Raw genomic sequence first — 19,416 nt, 5'->3', positions numbered from 1 at the left:
GCTTCTGCTAAGTGGGTCCCAGGAACAGCACATTTTCTCAGTCCCCCCCCCCCCCCAATGATTATCACTAAGTATGTCATTCTGGAAAGTTCACCGAATTTATGAGACATTTTTAAAGGGAAGGGGTAAAAAAATGCCTCTCCCTTGTGTGGAAGCAGAAACCTTTAAATGCAACCCTATAGTTCAGTTGTATAGCAGTCTTTACAATCTTCTAAATTAGTGTATTTATTTATCCAAATGTTTGGACTTTTTTACGTGTCACATATAATGGATCTCTAGGAACTGATGGTGTGTTTATCTTATCCCACTCTCGACCTGTCAGTTGTTGTCGCCTTTATCCACTTTAAGTCTTTCTGATAATTGTACATAAGAAAATCATTGACAAGTATATCCTTCTGTTGTCAAATTTTCTCTTGATTTTATTTTACAAAGTCTAGTGCTTCCTGATAAGTTAACCATTTACGTTTACTCATAATTTCTTGGATATAAAATACTTGGTGTTTTCAGACAGATATACATTTCAAACTAAGAATGGCTCACCTGACAAGAGTTTTGAAATTTATATCAAGTTTAATTTTATCTTATCATAGATATCCATGCCATCCCAATCTCAGATCCTGTCCTCCTAACTCCAACAACCTTAACATTCTCGATTTATGACCAGAAATGGGTCCCAAACTTCTATTGCTAAGCAAGGCAAGTCATTAAGTGAGTTTTAACCCCATTTTATGACCTTTTTGCCACAGTTGTTAAGTGAATCAGTCATTAATCGAATCTGGGTTCCCCCATTGACTACTTGTCGGAATCCAGCTGGAAGGTTACACATGGTCATCGCATAACCTTGGGATATTGCAGCCGTCATAAATACGGCAAATGCCAATTGCCAAGTCCCTGTATTTTGATCATGTGCCCATGAGGATGCTGCAACAGCTAAAAGTATGAAAACTGGTCATAAGTCACTTTTTTCAGTGCCACTGTAGCTTCACTGAATGCTTGTAAGTCGAGGACTATCTGTAATTTCTTAACAGCACCTACTATTTCACTCAAGCTAACAGGAAGTAGTAAAATATAATTTCAAATCTGGCGGGCCCAATCCTCCTCTTTCCTTTGCATCTTGTGATACATTTTACTTAACCTGATTTCCCCCCCCCTTCCATATAAATTTAGTTATATCCTTTTGCCATTGTTTAAATGGTATATCGGGTGTCAAAAAAGACAAAAATAACATTTTAGGTTAAAACATTCATCTTAATCACAAAAATTGTCCCCACCAGTGACAATTATATCTTATCCCATCTTTACATATCTTTTTAAACTTCACTCCATGTCTTAAGATAGTTATTTTGAAATAGCATACAATTCACATTTGTCATAGTAATACCCAAACGTTTTACTTTCTCCTCAGTCTTAAAAACAGATATAATTGTGAGTCAATAGGAACTTGGCATGGGTCCGGAATACCTCGGGGACCACCTGCTGCCGGCGTCGACTCCCCTCCGCCCCGTGCGTTCCCACAGAGAGGGCCTCCTCAGGGTGCCTCCGGTCAGAGAATGTCGGCTGGTGGCCCCCAGGGGGAGGGCCTTCTCTGTGGGCGCTCCGGCTTTGTGGAACCAGCTGCCGGTTGAGCTCCGGATGGCACCGGATCTCCGCTCCTTCCGGCGCGGGTTAAAGACCCATTTATTTGAACAAGCTGGCCTGGCCTGATGGGGAATCACTTAGGGTTTTAATATTTATATATATTTTTTATTGTTTTTATTGTGGGCAATAATTTAATTCTTTTTTAACTTTTGTACTTTTGTAGTTTTAAGATATGCCCTGTTCACCGCCCTGAGTCTTTCGGGAGAAGGGCGGTATAAAAATTTAATAAATAATAATAATAAATAAATAAATAACTTTCAAGTAGCTTTGAAAATACTGTTTGGGCAGCTTCTGCACTTTTTCTTTCCCTGCCCTTCCTCCTCTCTACAGTTCCTTCTATGTCTGGAGAAAAAATTACTCAGAAGACCAGTCATCCTGCCTAACTATAGTTAGAAAGACAGTCACTCAAAAATCTGGCAGAAAGTTCTTGATCATGACCCATGCATATGTTGGTGAGTTTGTGTGAAACGTCTTGCACAGCTACTGAATACTACATAATAAGGCTCCTTAGCCAATTTTTATCTGTTTGATTCACCCCCCCCCCTCCTTAATGATCATTTTGGAAAGATACACTAGACAGAAAAATACACTCAGATGAACTCATTCTACTTTATTGTCAGGTTACCATAACAGAATCTTGCAAGTCTGAAAGTATATCTGCCTCCTCATCCTCTTGAGAGCTCAGAAACCAGGCAGTTTCTCTTCTGAGTCTCTTGCCCTGCCTGTATTTCTATGTTGCCCTTTATCTTGCAGTTCCCTCGGCTGCACTCTCTTTCCTCAAGGTTGTTCCCACATAACTGAGAAGATTTCAAAGTGTATTTTCCAAGCCGAAGGATAAGTTTAGAGATGATGAGGTATTTTCCAAATTGGTTGCAGTTGATTTTCATCTGCCTGCTGCCCATGCTAGATGTTCAAATGCTGTTTCCTTATATAAACAGGATTTCCCCCCTACACTTAATTGGTGGCATGTGATCTTGTTTCTTCATCTCTCTATTCTCTTTATTCGGTAATTACTGAATAAACAATGACTGCTGTTGCAGTAAATTCAGGATCACTAGATTTCACAGATGGCACCTACCTCCTGCTGTCCTCTTATCTACAGAATTAATCATCGACTTTTCTGGCTCATTCAGTTCTTCTCATTTGCAGTGGTTATAAAAACATTAAGTTCTTCCTTATTGGTAGTGTACTAATTCTTAATAATCACGGTGTTGATTTTCCTGGCACCCCACTATTTGCTTTGGATGGAAGAAAAAAATTATCTAGAGAAACAATTTATGTTGCTAGAAAATTGTTGCTTGCATTAAAACTGGAGTACTAGCACACCCTTTTATTTTCTCTTAAAGTCTGCTTTTTAAAGTTTTGGGCACCACAATGTAAAAAAGATGTTGACATTCTAGAAAGAGTGCAGAGAAGAGCAACAAAGATGATCAAGGGTCTGAAGGCTAAAACATATAAAGAATGGTTGCTGGAATTGGGTATGTCCAGTTTAATGAAAAGGACTAGGGGTGACATGATAGCAGTGTTCCAGTATCTCAGGGGCTGCCACAAAGAAGAGGGAGTCAAGCTATTTTCCACAGTACCTAAAGGCAGGACAAGAAGCAATGGGTGGAAACTAATCAAGGAGAGAAGCAAACTAGAACTAAGGAGAAATTTCATGACAGTTAGAACAATTAATCAGTGGAACAACTTGCCTCCAGAAGTTGTGAATGCTCCGACACTGGAGGTTTTTAAGAAGAGATTGGATGGGGGTTGGACTAGACAACCTCCAAGGTCCCTTCCAGTTATGTCATTCTATTCTATTCTATTCTATTCTATTCTATTCTATTCTATTCTATTCTATTCTATTCTATTCTATTCTATTCTATTCTATTCTATTCTATTCTATTCTATTCTATTCTATTCTATTCGCTTTCATGTTTTTTGCAGCATTTTTGTCACATAGAAATATGCTAGAATTCATTTTCAGCTTAATAATGATCCTAGTGGTTATTACTAGCCTGTCAATATGGTCTACTTTGTTTTTTCTCCACTCACCCATTTAGTGGTTTTGCTTATATTTGTTTGGAAAGCTTGACAATAAATTACATTTGCTATGACCTTCAAAAATGTGTTTATTCAGTAAAAAAAGATAATTACAGTACTTTTCTACTACAAGGTAGTTTAAAAGAAAGAATGTTTTCTAGAATAAATCTTGGGAAACTGTGTATTTTTAATCTTTATTAAACTGTGGGGACCCATTATAATTTATCCTCTCCTCATTGTTTAATTTTTTCATGGTTTGCTTTTATTCTGTTTTGTTATATGTATATCTTGCCATTTTCTTCAGAAAGCCAGGCAGTATGCATTGTAATCCTTCCATTTTCCATCAAAACATTTTGAGGTAGCATTGAAAAGTAATAGTTATCTGGAATTTTAGACTTCGTCGTTAGCCTTTTAATAAAGGTGACAGTAACATTTTAGTATGGCATCCATGCCTCCTTTTGAAGTTCAGGAAACCGTATTTTTCTTTTAGTCAAAGCCATTTCTTTTATGTGCAGAAACCACCCAACTCCTGGGCTGTGGCCTTTTTGTAGCTGGGCTGCGTGAGTGGGGGGGGGGGGCTGGTGCGCAGACGGATACACGGAATTTGACTTGCCTGAGCAGCGGGCCGGGCGCACATGCACGTGTGTACACTGCTCAATTTGTGCAAGTTGAGCTGCGCCGGCCAGTCTGATGCTTGCATGCACGGCCTGGTTCCCTCCCCCTCCTCCCAGCTGCCAAGCCTCAAAGGTTGGAGGCTGCTGTTGTACTATACTGGGAAACAGAGTGTTATATAGTGCGTGAGGAGAGGTCTCCACTTTGCCACAGTCATCTTGTAATTCTTAAGGGTAAAATAGCAAAATTTTGAGTTATTCAGAGAGTTAAAAGTAATTTTACGGGTTAAATTCCTTACAAAATGACAATTAATTCAGAATCCTATTTTATCTGTTTCAGTTTTGTAGATTTTTATACAATGTGAAGTTTTATGTGGTAGATGTTAAATTTATTCAATCCCTGCGTAGCAGAAGAAAGATGATATGACTTTTTTCCTTCCCTAAATAATGTGACTTTCTTCATTTGTAAACATGTGAATAGTCTAGTGTTTGTATAGCTTTGTGTAGCTTTTACGTCAATTCTTCTAAATAAAAAGAGGACTTTATGGTATTCAGTGTCTGAGGTTTATGTGTCATGCTTTCTTGGTTAGCCTAAATATTTGCAACTTCTTTTATATTTTTGCTGTCTCTTGACTTTGTATTACATAAGCCAGTTTCTTTGTGTATTAAAGTTTATTCTTGAGAAATGGCTCTGCTGTTATCCTTTTTAACGTGTGACTTGTTTGCAACTCCAGTGCATTAATTGCTTGTTAAGACTCTGAGTCTGTTCATCCTTCCTTCCATCCAAAACTTCTGATTTCTAACTTTATTGTTTCTGACCTAAAAGAAATATGATTATTAACAGTCTCTACGTAGGTATTTTTTTTTCCCTGTTGAGAATGTTTAATCTGTCTTCTCATGTGAGAAGCGGCTGTACATAAGTGAAGCCAATCTTACTGACCCTTTTGCAGGAGAACCAACAGGACTGCCTTCACTTTAACCTTTACCCTTCATCTTTCATCCTTAGTGGGGACAGCCAAGGTGTTCAGAAATTTCTCCTGTGATGCACACTTATTATTTTGTCTTTCGTTTTAAAGTGCCTTATTACCTATTTTAAGCTTGAGTTACTCTGGTAATATACATATAGCTCTTTATCCCCTTCTACTCTTTCTGTAGATCAGGGCTTTTCAACCTTTTCACCCATTGTACCACTTTTAGGATGTGGCAACATCCGAGTACCACCAGTCGCCTAGCAAGGTGTCAAAAAAAGTCTTAGGAGAAGTTACCTTCATAAAATTGTTCTAATGTTTACTGAATAAAATAATATACAGAAGAAACGAAAGTGGCAGCACTGGATTTCCTAACTATAAAATAATACTAAATGTATTTATTTAGCCAGCGTATATAGCCATCCTCATAACAACTCAGCCCAGTGTAAAGTTTAAATAACAATAAAACTATGAAATGAACAGTCATGTAACAAAATAAATTACCCTGGAAATAATTCAAACAATATGAACCCCAGGGACTTAACGCCTGGAAGGACTCTAGGTTTTTCAAAGCCATGCAGAGGACAGGCAGGGTCTGGGATATCTGGCTCTTGGAACGAATATTAACACATAGAGTAGGCACAGTGATCAAATAGGCATTCTCCTAAGTGCCATAAGAAGACATTGCTTAAGAAACGGGATGCTGAGCATGCCTTCTTGTTGACTCTTAATGGATGGATAATCAGTCCTGCAAAAATGAAGGTGTTTAATACGATAGCCAGCACCTTGAATTGCGCTTAGAAGCCCCCTGGCAACCATTTGAGCTTGCAAATTAGCAGAATTACATGGCTGTTCTGAGATGAGAGATAACTACTGCATTTTGCATCAGTTGGAGCTTCTGAGAGATCTTCAAGTGCAGTCTTTTGTAGAGCACATTGCAGCAATCCACACAAAAGAAGACCCAGGTATGAGTGACCATGAATGTTACCTCCAGATCTAGAAATGGGAACAACTGGCACACAATGTCTGAGCCATGGTTGAAATCTTCCCTTCAGGCAGGAATCATGAATCGAGGAACACCTTCAGATCTTGCATTAGATTTTTCCCCGCATGTGCAATACTATTCAGAATTGGAGATCTAAGAAGCTTCAAAATTCACAGCTACCTAGTCTTGCTAGAGTTGAGCCTGATTCTGTTCTTCCATATCCAGATTCCCTCAGTCTCTAGACATCAAGTCATAATCCTGATGACATCATTAGGGCAGCCAGGGACTGTGATGTATAATTAGGTATCATCAGTGTATTTAAGATCAGATGGAACCACCTCTTCATTCAAGGATACGTTTGCTATGGACCTTGTCTGTACCTCACTTTCCAAGTTGTCTTAACCAATTAGGAGAGACATGGATCTAATAAACAGGTAGTTGTACACACATCACAAGAACCTTGTCCACTTTCTCAACACCCATAGGCTTGAAGTCTTTCCAGAGAATGATGTCAGACCATGCCTCAGTCAACTCAGCGGGGCCTGCACAGCAGGAGTCCAAGTCTATGGACTAAAGTTGTCCTTAGGAGTTCCCTATTAATTTTTGAAGAACATTTTACTTGCTAGATTCGCCATGATTTCAGTTGCACCAGAGCTGTAGTTAGAATGGAGCAGTGCAGGCTATCTCTGCTTTTCTGCCAGGAATTTGATCCTGACTGGCTCAAGGTTGACTCAGCCTTCCACCCTTCCGAGGATGGCCCAGATTGTTGGATGCAATATGTTGACTCTGTACACCGCTTAGAGAGGACTGTAAAGCACTGTGAAGCAGTATATGTCTTAAGTGCTATTGCTATTGCAAGTTGTGCCACAATTATCTGGCCAATTCCTAATCTGCCTTTGGTCTGAAAAGGCTTCTCTCTGTTCTGTGTATTTCAAAGTACTCTACTCGTTGTGCATACCTAGGAGAATGGGAGTCTCTGATATTTGTGACGACTTGTGCTGAGAATTCACTGCAATACCAGTGCTGAGAATTAATTGCTTGGGACAAAATGGCAAGATATTTTAAGTCTTGTTGCCTAATCCCTCGGTTGCAAATTAAAGTGCAGTGAAATAGAAAACAAGCCCTTTACAAGTCCTGCTTCTTAGAATTGTCTGAATCTTAAGTATTACTTAGGGAATTTTCTAATACGGAATAACAAATACGGGTTCAGAAAAGTTAAAAAGTATTTTTAACTGAAGTGGAACATCATGAAAAGCATTTTAAAACCTGAAAGTTGACAAGGCGGGGAAAAACAATTTGCTGCAGCTGTATAGTTGTTATTTTGTAGTGGTTAGATAATTTTTGTTATTAGGTAGGATCTGATCCTGGTGATTTATATGAACAAATGTTTCTTTTCCCTTTTGCATTGGTTCCTGATGATAATCTGTAATTCTTCCAAAGATGTTCTGGTGATCTCTTTGATCCTATTCATCCACCTTATTGGTTGTCTTCTACTTTTTCTACTTCCTTCCGCTTTTTATTGGCAGGTGAGGTTTTTTTCAACCCCATTGTAGTAAATAAGATTGAACTGTCTTCATTCCATTGTTTGTAAATAGGGTGTCTCTGACTTGGATAATTAATGAAGTGGGGCCAATTAGAGTAATTTTATACAGTTTAATAATATAGGTAGTTCTTAGTTAACAACAGTAATTGGGATCAGAATTTCTGTCGTTATGTGACACGGTCATAAAACAATGTGGCATGAACATGCTGCTTTTAGCCAGGGCAATTCCAGCACTTCCAATTTCTTTCTTTAAGCAAATCCCAGAGCAAAGAAACGAGACGTCACATAGTTACCCTCAACCTTCTGCTGGCTTCTCTATTGGCTTGTCAGAATCCAGAAGTGAAAGTTGTAAATGGCAATCATATGGCTGCAGGACACTGCAGTGTTGCAATTGTGAGGCAGTAGCTGAGCGCCTGGATCATGATCATGTGGCCATGGTGGGGGAGCTACAACAGTAAAAACTTTGGAGACTGCTCATTAGTGCCATTTGTTCAGCACCATCATAAGTTTGAATAATCACTGAACAAGTGGTTGTTAATTAAGGATTACCTGTAACGATAAAGGGAACTGATTTATAAGAGGACTCCAACTGATGTGTTATATGTTATAGGGCAAGCATTTGGAAAATGCCTGAGATGAATGAATAAAAGATGTGGAAAATATTTGTTTCAAAAGCTGGAGTGGTCCAAACAGCTGTTTTGAACTTGAAATGGGATGTGTCAAGCTCTATAGGTTTTGCACAATAACAAGTTGTGTATAATGTACTCAATACCATTGCTCAGTGATCTCGTTGGCATTGTCATTTTAATTGATGTTAAAGACCTCTTGGTTCCAAAAAAGTAAAAATAGCCATTTCTGTTTTTTGTAGAACAGCATTTTGAAGTATTGTTTTAATGATGAATCTGTGTTCTCCTAGGAGGATCCAAATAATATCAACACATTAAAAAAGAAAGATCAACACAGTAATGGGGATGAAAAGTCACAAAACATGGAGACCCTGCCTCCAGGTACTGAAGTAGTTGATTGTTACTTTTAAAGAACTTTTGAAGGTATAGTTAACCTCAGCTTAAAACTGACTGTATTCAGTGGGGCATATTTTTGAGTAGACATTATTGGGCTGTACTGTTAAAAAGGGAACTTTTAACCTGCTGAAAAGGTTTTAAACCAACCCATCCTGAATCATTGTGCAACAAAAATTAAGGTTCTGGAAACCTTACTGTCTTCATATTGAAAACCTTTACTCGTCCTGACTGATAAAAAAAAAGATCTGAAATGGGAATGTTTCTGAAGAGTCAGAGGTACCAAAACATCAAATGAACTATGTTTCCTTTCATCTTTTAAAGTAAGCAAATCATAACAGTGAAAAACTTCACACACTAGCTTACTGTGGAATAGAATTTTAATCACTGTTGGGACCAATCTGTGAAAGATAAAATGTATCACTAGTTAAGTGGCTCTGGGGCAGTTTTGGAATAGTTTTGATAAGCTATACCAACATAAAGTTTTTATAGGTACTACACACAGATTGTAAAATGTGCACAATATAAATAATGAAAAACACAAGTAGTATGGTGCATTAGACTTGGTTTAGACTCTAAATTTGGGACAGTATGATTCTGCTAGTGTACTGTAAAGCTTGGGTGAGCCAGCCAACTTAGTCACCCAAATAAAGAGTTTAATCTGTAAGGAAAAAAATTAAATTAAAAAGAGTGGGCCCGGACTATTAAAGCATGAACAATAAAACAAGAGGATCAAGAACAATAAAATATCACATAAGTATGGATTGAATATAAAAGTGAATGACCAGTACTGAGGAATAAGTTGAAATGATTTTATCATATACAGAGAAAAATATGCATGGAATCACAAAACAAATATATGAAATGAATGGGAAGATAGTTATATTTTAATGTTTCAAGTCTTTCTCTTGATGCCAGTTCAACCCACAGCTCCTCTTATTTCCTACCAGCAATTTTTCCTATGGGAATCTAAACTAACACTCCTTATCAGCAAAGATAGTACAAGTCAACACAAAATATTTGTTTGGGCTTCTGTGTGGAAGACTTGATATTTGTCCAGCCAGCAGGAAGACATGGTTGAATGCAGGCTAGTCACAGCCTTTCTAATAATGTGGGAATCAAATATCCATTTTCTTAAAAGAGTTACAGTACCATGAGATTGAGTGGAAAGATCTTTGCAGGTATTTGTAAGATTATTCAAGGGTTTTTAGTGGGGATATAAATAGCTTATATAAAGTAAAATTTAGTGGATGGTCCAATAAGGAAGTATTCTGCAAATCCAAAAAGCAAAAATGATCCTGACATACATGTCATATTGCCTTCAGAAGCTGTTCTGTGGGAACATTTAGCGTTCTCTACGTTGTGTGTTTGAAATGCTAGTATTGAAATAATTTTAATATTTAAATTGAAGACAGATTGATTTACATGTGGCTGCTAAAACATTTCCTACACCAGCAAGAGTAGATAAAATGAAGTCATGGTATAGTCACTAATACATTCGATGAAGGGTGCAGTTATGACCCTGTACACTTTTCACATGCAAACGTGCCAAAAGCTAGAACCATACATCAGCTGCTCCATTTCTGTTTTCTTTCAAAGCAAATAGCAGACCAGAGTGGAGATGCTATCCAGAATTTAAAAAGTGACAGCAATGTTACAAGTGTAGGAGGTACAGTAAAGTTTGAGTGGGTTTGGAAGAGAGAGAGATCATCTATTGCTAGTCCTTGAGTTCTTTGCTATATTTGTCTATATACTGAAAAGTGTTTTACCAAAGCCAGAATTTATCTTTGGTCTTCTATTAATACCAGTTTTTCTTCTTCTTAGGAAAAGTTAGGTGGCAAGACTTTGACCAAGATACTTATGTTGGAGTCACTATGGTCAAAGCTGGTCAAGACCCATACGCTCGCAATAAGTTTAATCAAGTGGAGAGTGATAAACTACGAATGGACAGAAATGTTCAGGATACAAGACATGATCAGTAAGTACCACATATCTTTAGAAATAGTTTTCTTGTAACAAGCAGTGCCTAAGTTGAAAAGTACCCAAACTAGAAAATGAATATTAAGCAAATTGCTCAGCTGTAGCTCTCAAAGAGTTCAGTGGTGGGTAGCTCAGATTGTTTGATCCTATTTATATTTCTGTCATAACATTCTCAGTAATTCATAGCACTGAATGACAATTCTAAAAGAATACAAAGCAATTCAAGAATAAATTATACAGTCTGTACAAGACTTGCTTGATCTGGAATACGTTAGTTAGAAAGGCAATGTCCTTGGTACTGTGTCAGCATTGGCATCTCAATTATTTTCCTGCTTGGCATTATTATGGTTTCTAATTCTTGCTTAACTGGGATGCTGTGCACAACTGAAGATTTAATTCCACTCTTACTGGTTTAAATGTCAATGTTGATGTGTTTTTAATCTTTTTGGATGTTTGTTTTACTTAACACCTTATAAACATCTATTAGAAACAGAGTTGGCTTATTAATATTTTTCAAATAAATGTGCAGGGTAACTGTCTCACACATAAGGCAAAATTAAGATATGTATTCTTTATTCCTTGGCTCCTTTTTACCTCTCACTGTCTGTGATTCTGGAACGCCCTCCAAACACGTCTTTTTTCCACCGGCCTGGAAAACCCCTGGCAGTAGGGAGCCTGCACATTAGTTTCATCATATGGAATATTCTGATGCATTCCCTCTTGTGATCTTGGTTTTTTTTATTTATGTTTAATTGTTTTGATAAAGAAATAAGCATTTTGCTGAAATTTTAAAAATACTGGGAACAGGGGGAAAAATGTGGCATCCTTCAATTCTAATTTTTGTCTGCAGTGTTCAGACTAAAATTAGAATTGATCAGATGCAAACATAGATGCAAAGTTACGTGCTTGTTATGCAGTTAACAAAAGCATTGGAAAATTGCTTTTGTTTCTTATATTAAGGAATGGTTCAGTGGCATGGGAAATATTTACCTGCTTTAATTAATTCTGGAATTTGGGGAATGAACAAAAGATCATGTGATTCCATGTGCCCAAATGATCCCAAAAGACTGCTTAATATTTGGTTTGAAGACTACAGCATAAATGTTACAAGTTTGTCACTGAGATGAAATGGTCCTGTTGTCTATGAAATGGAGTTTTGTGCATGAGCGCCCTCCACTTGCACAAGTAGACCTTTGCGCATGAGCACCAGCGCCTTTTACTTAAGCCCCCTCTATTCGCACGAGTGGAGCTTTCCGCGTGAGTGCAAGGGCCCACTGCTTGTGCAAGTGGAGGTTTGCTTGTGCATGTGCCTGCCCATTGCTCACATGGCCTGGTTTCAAACAGACCATGGCCTGTTAGTGGGCCGCAGCCCGGGGGTTGGGCACCCCGCCTTAGACTGCTAAACTAGTTCATTTTAATTAGCTTTATGTGGATCATTTATATTTTTAATGGTAGACTTTGGTTGAACTACGCGTTTTTCAGTGTTATATCTTGTAAGTTGTCCATCTCTTAAGGAAACAGGATAGCAAATTCCTAATAACCTATTTGTTTTAGACCCCATACAGGCTGAACGCTTTGTGAAACCTTGAATATGTATGTCTTGCCACCATACAGGGCCTCCTCCCCCAGGATTGATAAAACTTAACGTAGCATGGATTGTAAATGAAAAGAACATGGTGCAGAATATTTCAGCAGTAATTCAAGTTGATAGTTTATTCTCAATAAGCAATTGTGGAAGAAAGCATTCTTAGAAATGTTTGCATTTATTAAGCTCTGAGGCATTGCAGAAAATGAGACTTTCCCCTTCAGGCATTCTAAAAAAACACGTAAATTTTAAAATATATCAAATTACTACATATGAATGTGATTTTATATTTTTCGAAATAACAGTAAGTGTTCCATTTTATAAACTGAAATATTTGTACCAAACTAATACCTTATAAGGATCAGAAACATAGGGATACATGACTGATAAATACATAATAACTCTTCCATGAATAAATGTCTATGGAGATTCTCAATCATCCAGGTCATGATTGTCCCAAAAGTGTTTTTTCAAAAGGAAACTGGACTTTCTTTTTTTTCCCCCCTTGAAAATGTTTCGCTTCTCATCCAAGAAGCTTCTTCAGTTTTGGCTGAATGGTGGGGGATGGACGAATTTATAATCCTTAGCTGTCATTTGGTCATTAGATGAGTGCTAACTGAAGAAAAGGGACACGGTGGCTCAATGGGTTAGGACGCTGAGCTTGTCGATCAGAAGGTCGGCAGTTTGGCGGGTCGAATCCCGAGTGCCGCGTAACAGAGTGAGCGCCTGTTACTCGTCCCAGCTTCTGCCAACCTAGCAGTTCGAAAGCACGTAAAAATGCAAGTAGAAAAATAGGGACCACTCCGGTGGGAAGGTAACAGCGTTCCGTGCGCCTTTGGCGTCTAGTCATACCGGCCACATGACCACGGAGACGTCCTCGGACAAGCGCTGGCTCTTTGGCTTTGAAACGGAGATGAGCACCGGCCCCTAGAGTTGGAAACGACTAGCACAGATGTGCGGGGGAACCTTTAACTTTACCTTTAACTGAAGAAACATTTTCAAGGAAAAAAACCAAGAAAGGCCAGTTGCCTTTCGAAAAGCACCTTTTGGGACAACCCTGAATATGGCTCACACTTGTAAAGTTGTAGATCGTCTTAGTGACGAGCTTGTAACATTTCCTGCAGTCTTCAAACTAAATATTCAGTAGTCTTCTGGGCTCATTTGGGCACCTGGAACCACAGCCTAGAGCAGTTTTTCTCAACCTTGGAAGTTTTAAGACACTGTCTGTGGAATCAAGCCCCAGAATTCCCCAGCCAGCATGGGAGAGTTGAAGCCCACCTATCTCGAAGCTGCTAAAGTTGAGAAACCCTGGCCTAGAGAATGGCAGTTGTTCTTTCCTTCGATCTTTTTGCTCTTGCTCCTTTCCTAAAAGATCTAATGCAGATGTCTGGGGTCAGCTTTTAATGAGAATCTCCATGTCAGTGACACTATGGGGCAGAGGTTTAACATTTGATATCTTTTTGTCCTTTCTTTTAAGGTGTCAGCGAAAACAATGGCGGGTAGACTTACCAGCCACTAGTGTAATCATCACTTTTCACAATGAGGCCCGATCAGCTCTCCTTCGAACTGTTGTCAGGTATTATTTCTGCAACACTTTCTTAAACCACAAAGGGTTACCACAAAGTGATAATTCTTTTTTCCCCTTTTCCTCAGTGTATTGAACTAGGTGATTATTCTTATCTGATTTTTTTTTCTTTTTAGTGTTCTCAAAAAAAGCCCACCACATCTTATTAAGGAAATTATATTAGTAGATGACTACAGCAATGATCGTAAGTATTTTCACAAGGCTGTTATTTAGTGCAGTACGTGAGATATTATGTTGTTCTGACAAAGGACTGTGGGACTTGTGATCCATGCTGTTTGAAAAGCACTGCTGGAGTTCTCTGAGTTGACTGGGCATACAGTATATTTGTCTAGGGTCCTACATTGCTTTTAGTTTCCAAAGCATTTACTTTCTGGCATCTTTAATACCATAATCTGCCTTAAGTAGCTGCCTCTTCTATTTTTTTTAAAGATGAAATTGTCATCATTCAGACTTGCAAAATAGGCTTAGAGTGGAAAACTGGAGGAAATCAGATGAGTTTTAGCTCTGAAATTTGGGGACTTTTCAAGGAGGGAAGATTCTTTGTGACAGTTTCTTGACACAAGATAAAGAATTAACTGATTTTCTTTTCTTTTTCTAGCTGAGGACGGTGCTCTATTAGGTAAAATTGAGAAAGTGAAGACACTTCGAAATGACCGCCGGGAAGGTGAGCGCCCTGTTAGGACTGGAAACAACATGAAGATTGAAGCTTTGGTTAAAAGAGCAATTTTCTCTTTCTGCAAGCCTTGAGTGTAGAAGAAATAGATTGCACAATGGAGGCAGGGCATTTCGTCTGATAGCTGTTTTAAATTATGTTTTCCAGCTCACTTTTTTTTTTCCCTTAAGCAACATCTCCCTTGGAAGCCTTACTTAAATCAACAGCTTCAGAAGTGGGGATCTGATTTTTCCCCCCCTCTCTAATTGCTTTCTTGTACTGCTCTAAGTTACAAGTGCCTGAAGATTGTTTCTGTTGAACTCTTCCTAGGCACTTTATATGGGAAAACCTCTGATTGGTTTACCAGTCTTTTTGTCAGATTGTTAGGTAGATTAATATCACGAGGGTAAGCAAAAATGCAAATCAAGTACGTGTCCTTGATTTTCAGGTTTGATGCGCTCTCGTGTTCGAGGGGCAGATGCAGCCCAAGCAAAAGTACTCACGTTCTTGGATAGTCACTGTGAATGCAACGAGCACTGGCTGGAGCCTCTCCTGGAGAGAGTAGCCGAGGTTAGTTGCAAGGAACATTCTTTAATTGTCCCTAAGAAAGGGCCTCTGGATCCTCTTTTGCATTGAAAAGTACAGGTGGTCTGCCACTTAAAACTCATTCGTTTAGTGACCTTTCAAAGTTAGAACGGCACTGTAAAAAGTGACTTACGAGCGGTTTTCACATTTAACAGCCATTGCAGCATCCCCATGGTCACATGATCAAAATTCATACCCTTTACAACTGATTCATATTTGTGACGGTTGGAGTGTCCCGGAGCCAGGTGATCAACTTTTGTAACTTTCTGACATGCAACGTCAATGGGGAAGACAGATTTACTGAACAACCGTGCTACTAGCTTAACATCTGCAGCGATTCACTTAACAAAAGTGTGGCAAGAAAGGTCATAAAACAGGACAGAACTCACTTAATAACTCTCTTGCTTACAAACACAAAAAAAACTTTGGGTTCAATTCTGTTTGTAAGTTGAGAACTATTTGCAGTGGTCTCCATTTAATTTTCAGCAGTACTTTTGGAGGGTTTTTGAAAATCAGTTTATTGACTGAATTCTAAATTGAAGCATAATAATAAATACAGTAACAATTAATAAAGACTTGGCAGTGGCTAAGAGCAAGAAAGTTGAAAAAGACAGAGGGACAAATTCTGGCTGCACAAGAGCAAGCCTGTAGAACACGTCCATACAAAACCAGAATTGAGAAGACAGCAACAGACAGCAAGTGCTGCCTCTGCGAAGAAGCTGAAGAAACCAGATCAAACCAGTCAGGCAGATACTGTGGGGCAGACACTATAGGAGCCAGGCAAATAACCGGGCCTTATGCTACATGGAGCTTTTTCAAACCTATCCCGGTATGATTTAGAATGTTTAATTTTCTTGAGAATTGAACTGAGTTAGCAAAATAACTCAGGAAGCCTATTGTACTTAATTGCAATAAACAGCAGGTTCGTAGAGCAGGAGGGTGGATTTTTTTTTCTTTTTTGGAAGGGGCTGTGTGTTTCAATGCTAGCCTACTGTAGTTTCCGGCGTATAAGACGACTTTTTAACCCATGAAAATCTTCTCAAAAGTCAGGGGTCGTCTTATAGCCGGGTGCTGAAACTTTAGGGACAGGGCTGGCTGGAAAACCTGGAGTGGATCTTCTATTTAGTCTGTGCAGGGAAAGCGGGACCAATTGGAGTAGAAGCTGCAGTCTGTGATTTTTTACAGGCTGGGGTCTGGGCGTCTTTCCTTCTAAAGTTGAAGACCAGCTGTAGGCAGGTGGGGAATGCAAGAGCAACTTGAAAGGCAGGTGGGGAATGCCGTAGCCAGAGCAGCTGCTTAGCTCTAAGGACACATTTGACTCAGGAACTGGGCGGGCGGGCTGGAAAACCTGGACCGGATCTCCCATTTGGTCTTTTTTTTTTTTAATCCCATTTATATCCCGCCCTTCTCCGAAGACTCAGGGCGGCTTACAATTTAAAGCACAAATCAATGTGCTTAGCAATAGCCTTCATTCTGTGTATATGCCTGTTTATTAGGGCTTTCACCCCCCCCCCCCAGCAGCATTATTACAAAGTCAGTTTATTGCTCCCAACAATCTGAGTCCTCATTTTACCCACCTCGGAAGGATGGAAGGCTGACTCAAACTTGAGCCTGGTGGGATGAGAACCTGCACTAATTGCAGGCAGCTGGTGTTACTTAAGGCTCTGTGCAGGGAAAGCTTTAGAGTGAATTAGGAAAAGTGAAAAAGTGAATTAGGAAAATAGGAAACGGTTGCTGGAATTGGGTATGTGTAGTTTAACGAAGAGAAGGGTGAGGGGTGACATGATAGCAGGGATCCAATATCTCAGGGGCTGCCACAAAGAAGAGGGAGCCAAGCTATTCTCCAAAGCACCTGAAAGCAGGACAAGAAGCAACGGATGGAAACTAGTCAAGGAGAGAAGCAACCTAGAACTAAGGAGAAACTTCCTGACAGTTAGAACAATTAACCAGTGGAACAACCTGCCTCCAGAAGTGGTGAATGCTCCAACACTGGAAGTTTTTAAGAAGAGACTGGACAGCCATTTGTCTGAAATGGTATAGGGTTTCCTGCCTTAGCAGGGGGTTGGACTAGATGACCTCCAAGGTCCCTTTCAACTACTACTACTTCTTCTTCTTCTTCTTATTATTATTATTATTATTATTATTATTATTATTATTATGATTATGATTATGATTATGATTATGATTATTATTGTTATTAAGTTTAGTCCACTTGCACTGTTTTATGTTTACATGTTTGATGACAAACAGCCTTATGTTTATAAGTGACAGTTTTCCTACTAAGTACCTGCATGTCATAAGCATTTGAATTAAAATTACCATATTAAAATCAAATCTGATGTTTTTTAATTTTTATTTGGTGTGCGTTGGAAGAGGGGTAGTCTTATACGGCGAGTATAGCCCAAACCCTATAATTTAACAGGAAATGTAGGGGGTCGTCTTATACGCCCAGTCGTCTTATACGCCGGAAAATACGGTGTGTGTGTGTGTGTGTGTGTGTGTGTGTGTGTGTGTATGTATATGTGTGTGTGTGTGTGTGTGTGTGTGTGTATTTTCTGAGGTTTTTGCGGGTGTTTGTATGTAGATCTTTGGTCATTCGGGTTTTTCCCCACGTAAAATTGGAGGTATCAGGGCAACGTTTCGACGAAATCTCATCTGTCATCCTCAGGCTGGTGACTTCAGCTTCGTTCTTCTGGGAGAAGTGTGTGATAGTGGCTGTTTTTTCTTTTTTAAACTGCCAGAAGAAAAGAAAAGAAAAAACAGCCACTATCACACACACCTCCTAGAAGAACGAAGCTGAAGTCACCAGCCTGAGGATGACGGATGAGATTTCGTCGAAACGTTGCCCTGATACCTCCAATTTTACGTGGGGAAAAACCCGAATGACCAAAGATCTACACATATGTGTGTGTGTGTGTGTGTGTGTGTGTGTGTGTGTGGCATTGGATTTAAAAGGTAGCCTTCTAAAAAAGATCATATTTTTGTAACATGCAAAACAACACAAGAGCCTATTGTTCATTAACTTTTGTTTTGAAACATATTTTAGGACAAGACCCGTGTTGTATCTCCCATAATTGATGTAATTAATATGGACAATTTCCAGTATGTGGGGGCCTCAGCTGATTTAAAAGGCGGTATGTATTTTATTGGAATGTGAAGCCTTTCCAGGGTCTCTAAATGTGTCACAATAATCCAAATACTAACTTGAGAAACGTATACCTTTCTATCTCTGTGTAAATAAATGGAGTAAACGTCAGAGCATGCTTCCAGCCTTTAGAGCAATGATCTTGTTCATGTTTTTAGTCAGTGCGCAACAGAAATCTTGCAGGGGAGTAAAGCCTTTCCTGCTAAAAGGCCCAGATGCAAGGGATGGAAACCATTTCTGCCTAAGGCAGGCATGCCAAACTCGTGACGTCATGTGACGTCGCCCGACGTATCGTGACTTTTTTCCCATTGCCGGCAATGGGGTGGAGGCGGTTTTGGCGTGATGCATCTGGCCAGCGGGCCGGCAGTTTGACATGCCTGGCCTAAGGTCTTGAAGAGGTGCTATCGAAAATACATACAAATATCCTGAAACACTGCAGTATAGCTTTCTGAGTTTTTATAGTTCCATGGGCTCAGATGTGGGAACTACCAGATTTCAATCTGTGAGGTTTGTGTCTCAGCTTTGTCAATGAGACTTGGGAAATTGAAATAAAATATCTTGTTTTCTTTTCCTTACTTTCTAAAACATTTCTATATATTCCCAAAAAAAGGTTCAGCAGGTGATGAAAATGGTAAAAAAATTTCCTCTCCTAATTGTGATGTATGAATTCAGTATCTGGGAGCAGATTTACATTCAGGACCTGCAAGTCTGGTCCATAAAGGAGAAATACAACTGTATCTAGATTAGGATGGAATTGAATTCTAGGATAAGCTCAGCAAGTGACTATCAGCTATTTATTCTTGGACTAGAATTTTTCAGCTCAGGTAGCAGCAGCACCAAGCTGACTTCAAGAAAAGCTAATCAGGGATCAGGTCTAATTAGCACCTGGAATGGGGGAAACTACCAGGGTTATTCTAGGGCAGGGGTCTTCAGACCTGGCCCTTTTATGACTTGTGGACTTCAGTTCCCAGAATTCCTCAGCCAGCGTGCCTGTTCTAGGGCTGTTGGCTAAACCAATGATTCTCAACTTTAGATACTTGAAGATGTGTGGACTTCAATATCCAGAATTCCCCAACCTGCATGGGTGGCTGGAGG

General features: G+C 39.2%; 1 protein-coding gene across 1 annotated transcript in view; it reads left to right on the top strand.

Annotated features, from left to right (window-relative positions):
- The window catches only part of GALNT2 (polypeptide N-acetylgalactosaminyltransferase 2), a 75,376-nt gene that overhangs the window by 37,576 nt on the left and 18,384 nt on the right, over positions 1-19,416 (top strand). The window contains exons 2-8 of the mRNA XM_081312708.1: positions 8,687-8,777; positions 10,614-10,767; positions 13,832-13,930; positions 14,056-14,123; positions 14,538-14,603; positions 15,040-15,161; positions 18,223-18,310. Coding sequence (XP_081168834.1) covers positions 8,687-8,777; positions 10,614-10,767; positions 13,832-13,930; positions 14,056-14,123; positions 14,538-14,603; positions 15,040-15,161; positions 18,223-18,310 — 688 coding nt within the window. The remainder of the gene's footprint in view (positions 1-8,686; positions 8,778-10,613; positions 10,768-13,831; positions 13,931-14,055; positions 14,124-14,537; positions 14,604-15,039; positions 15,162-18,222; positions 18,311-19,416) is intronic.

This window comes from Vipera berus (genome assembly GCF_964194415.1).
Source record: "Vipera berus genome assembly, chromosome: 1".
NCBI lineage: Eukaryota > Metazoa > Chordata > Lepidosauria > Squamata > Viperidae > Vipera > Vipera berus.
Note: the sequence above shows the minus strand (reverse complement) of the source record. Positions and strands in the feature narration are given on the sequence as shown.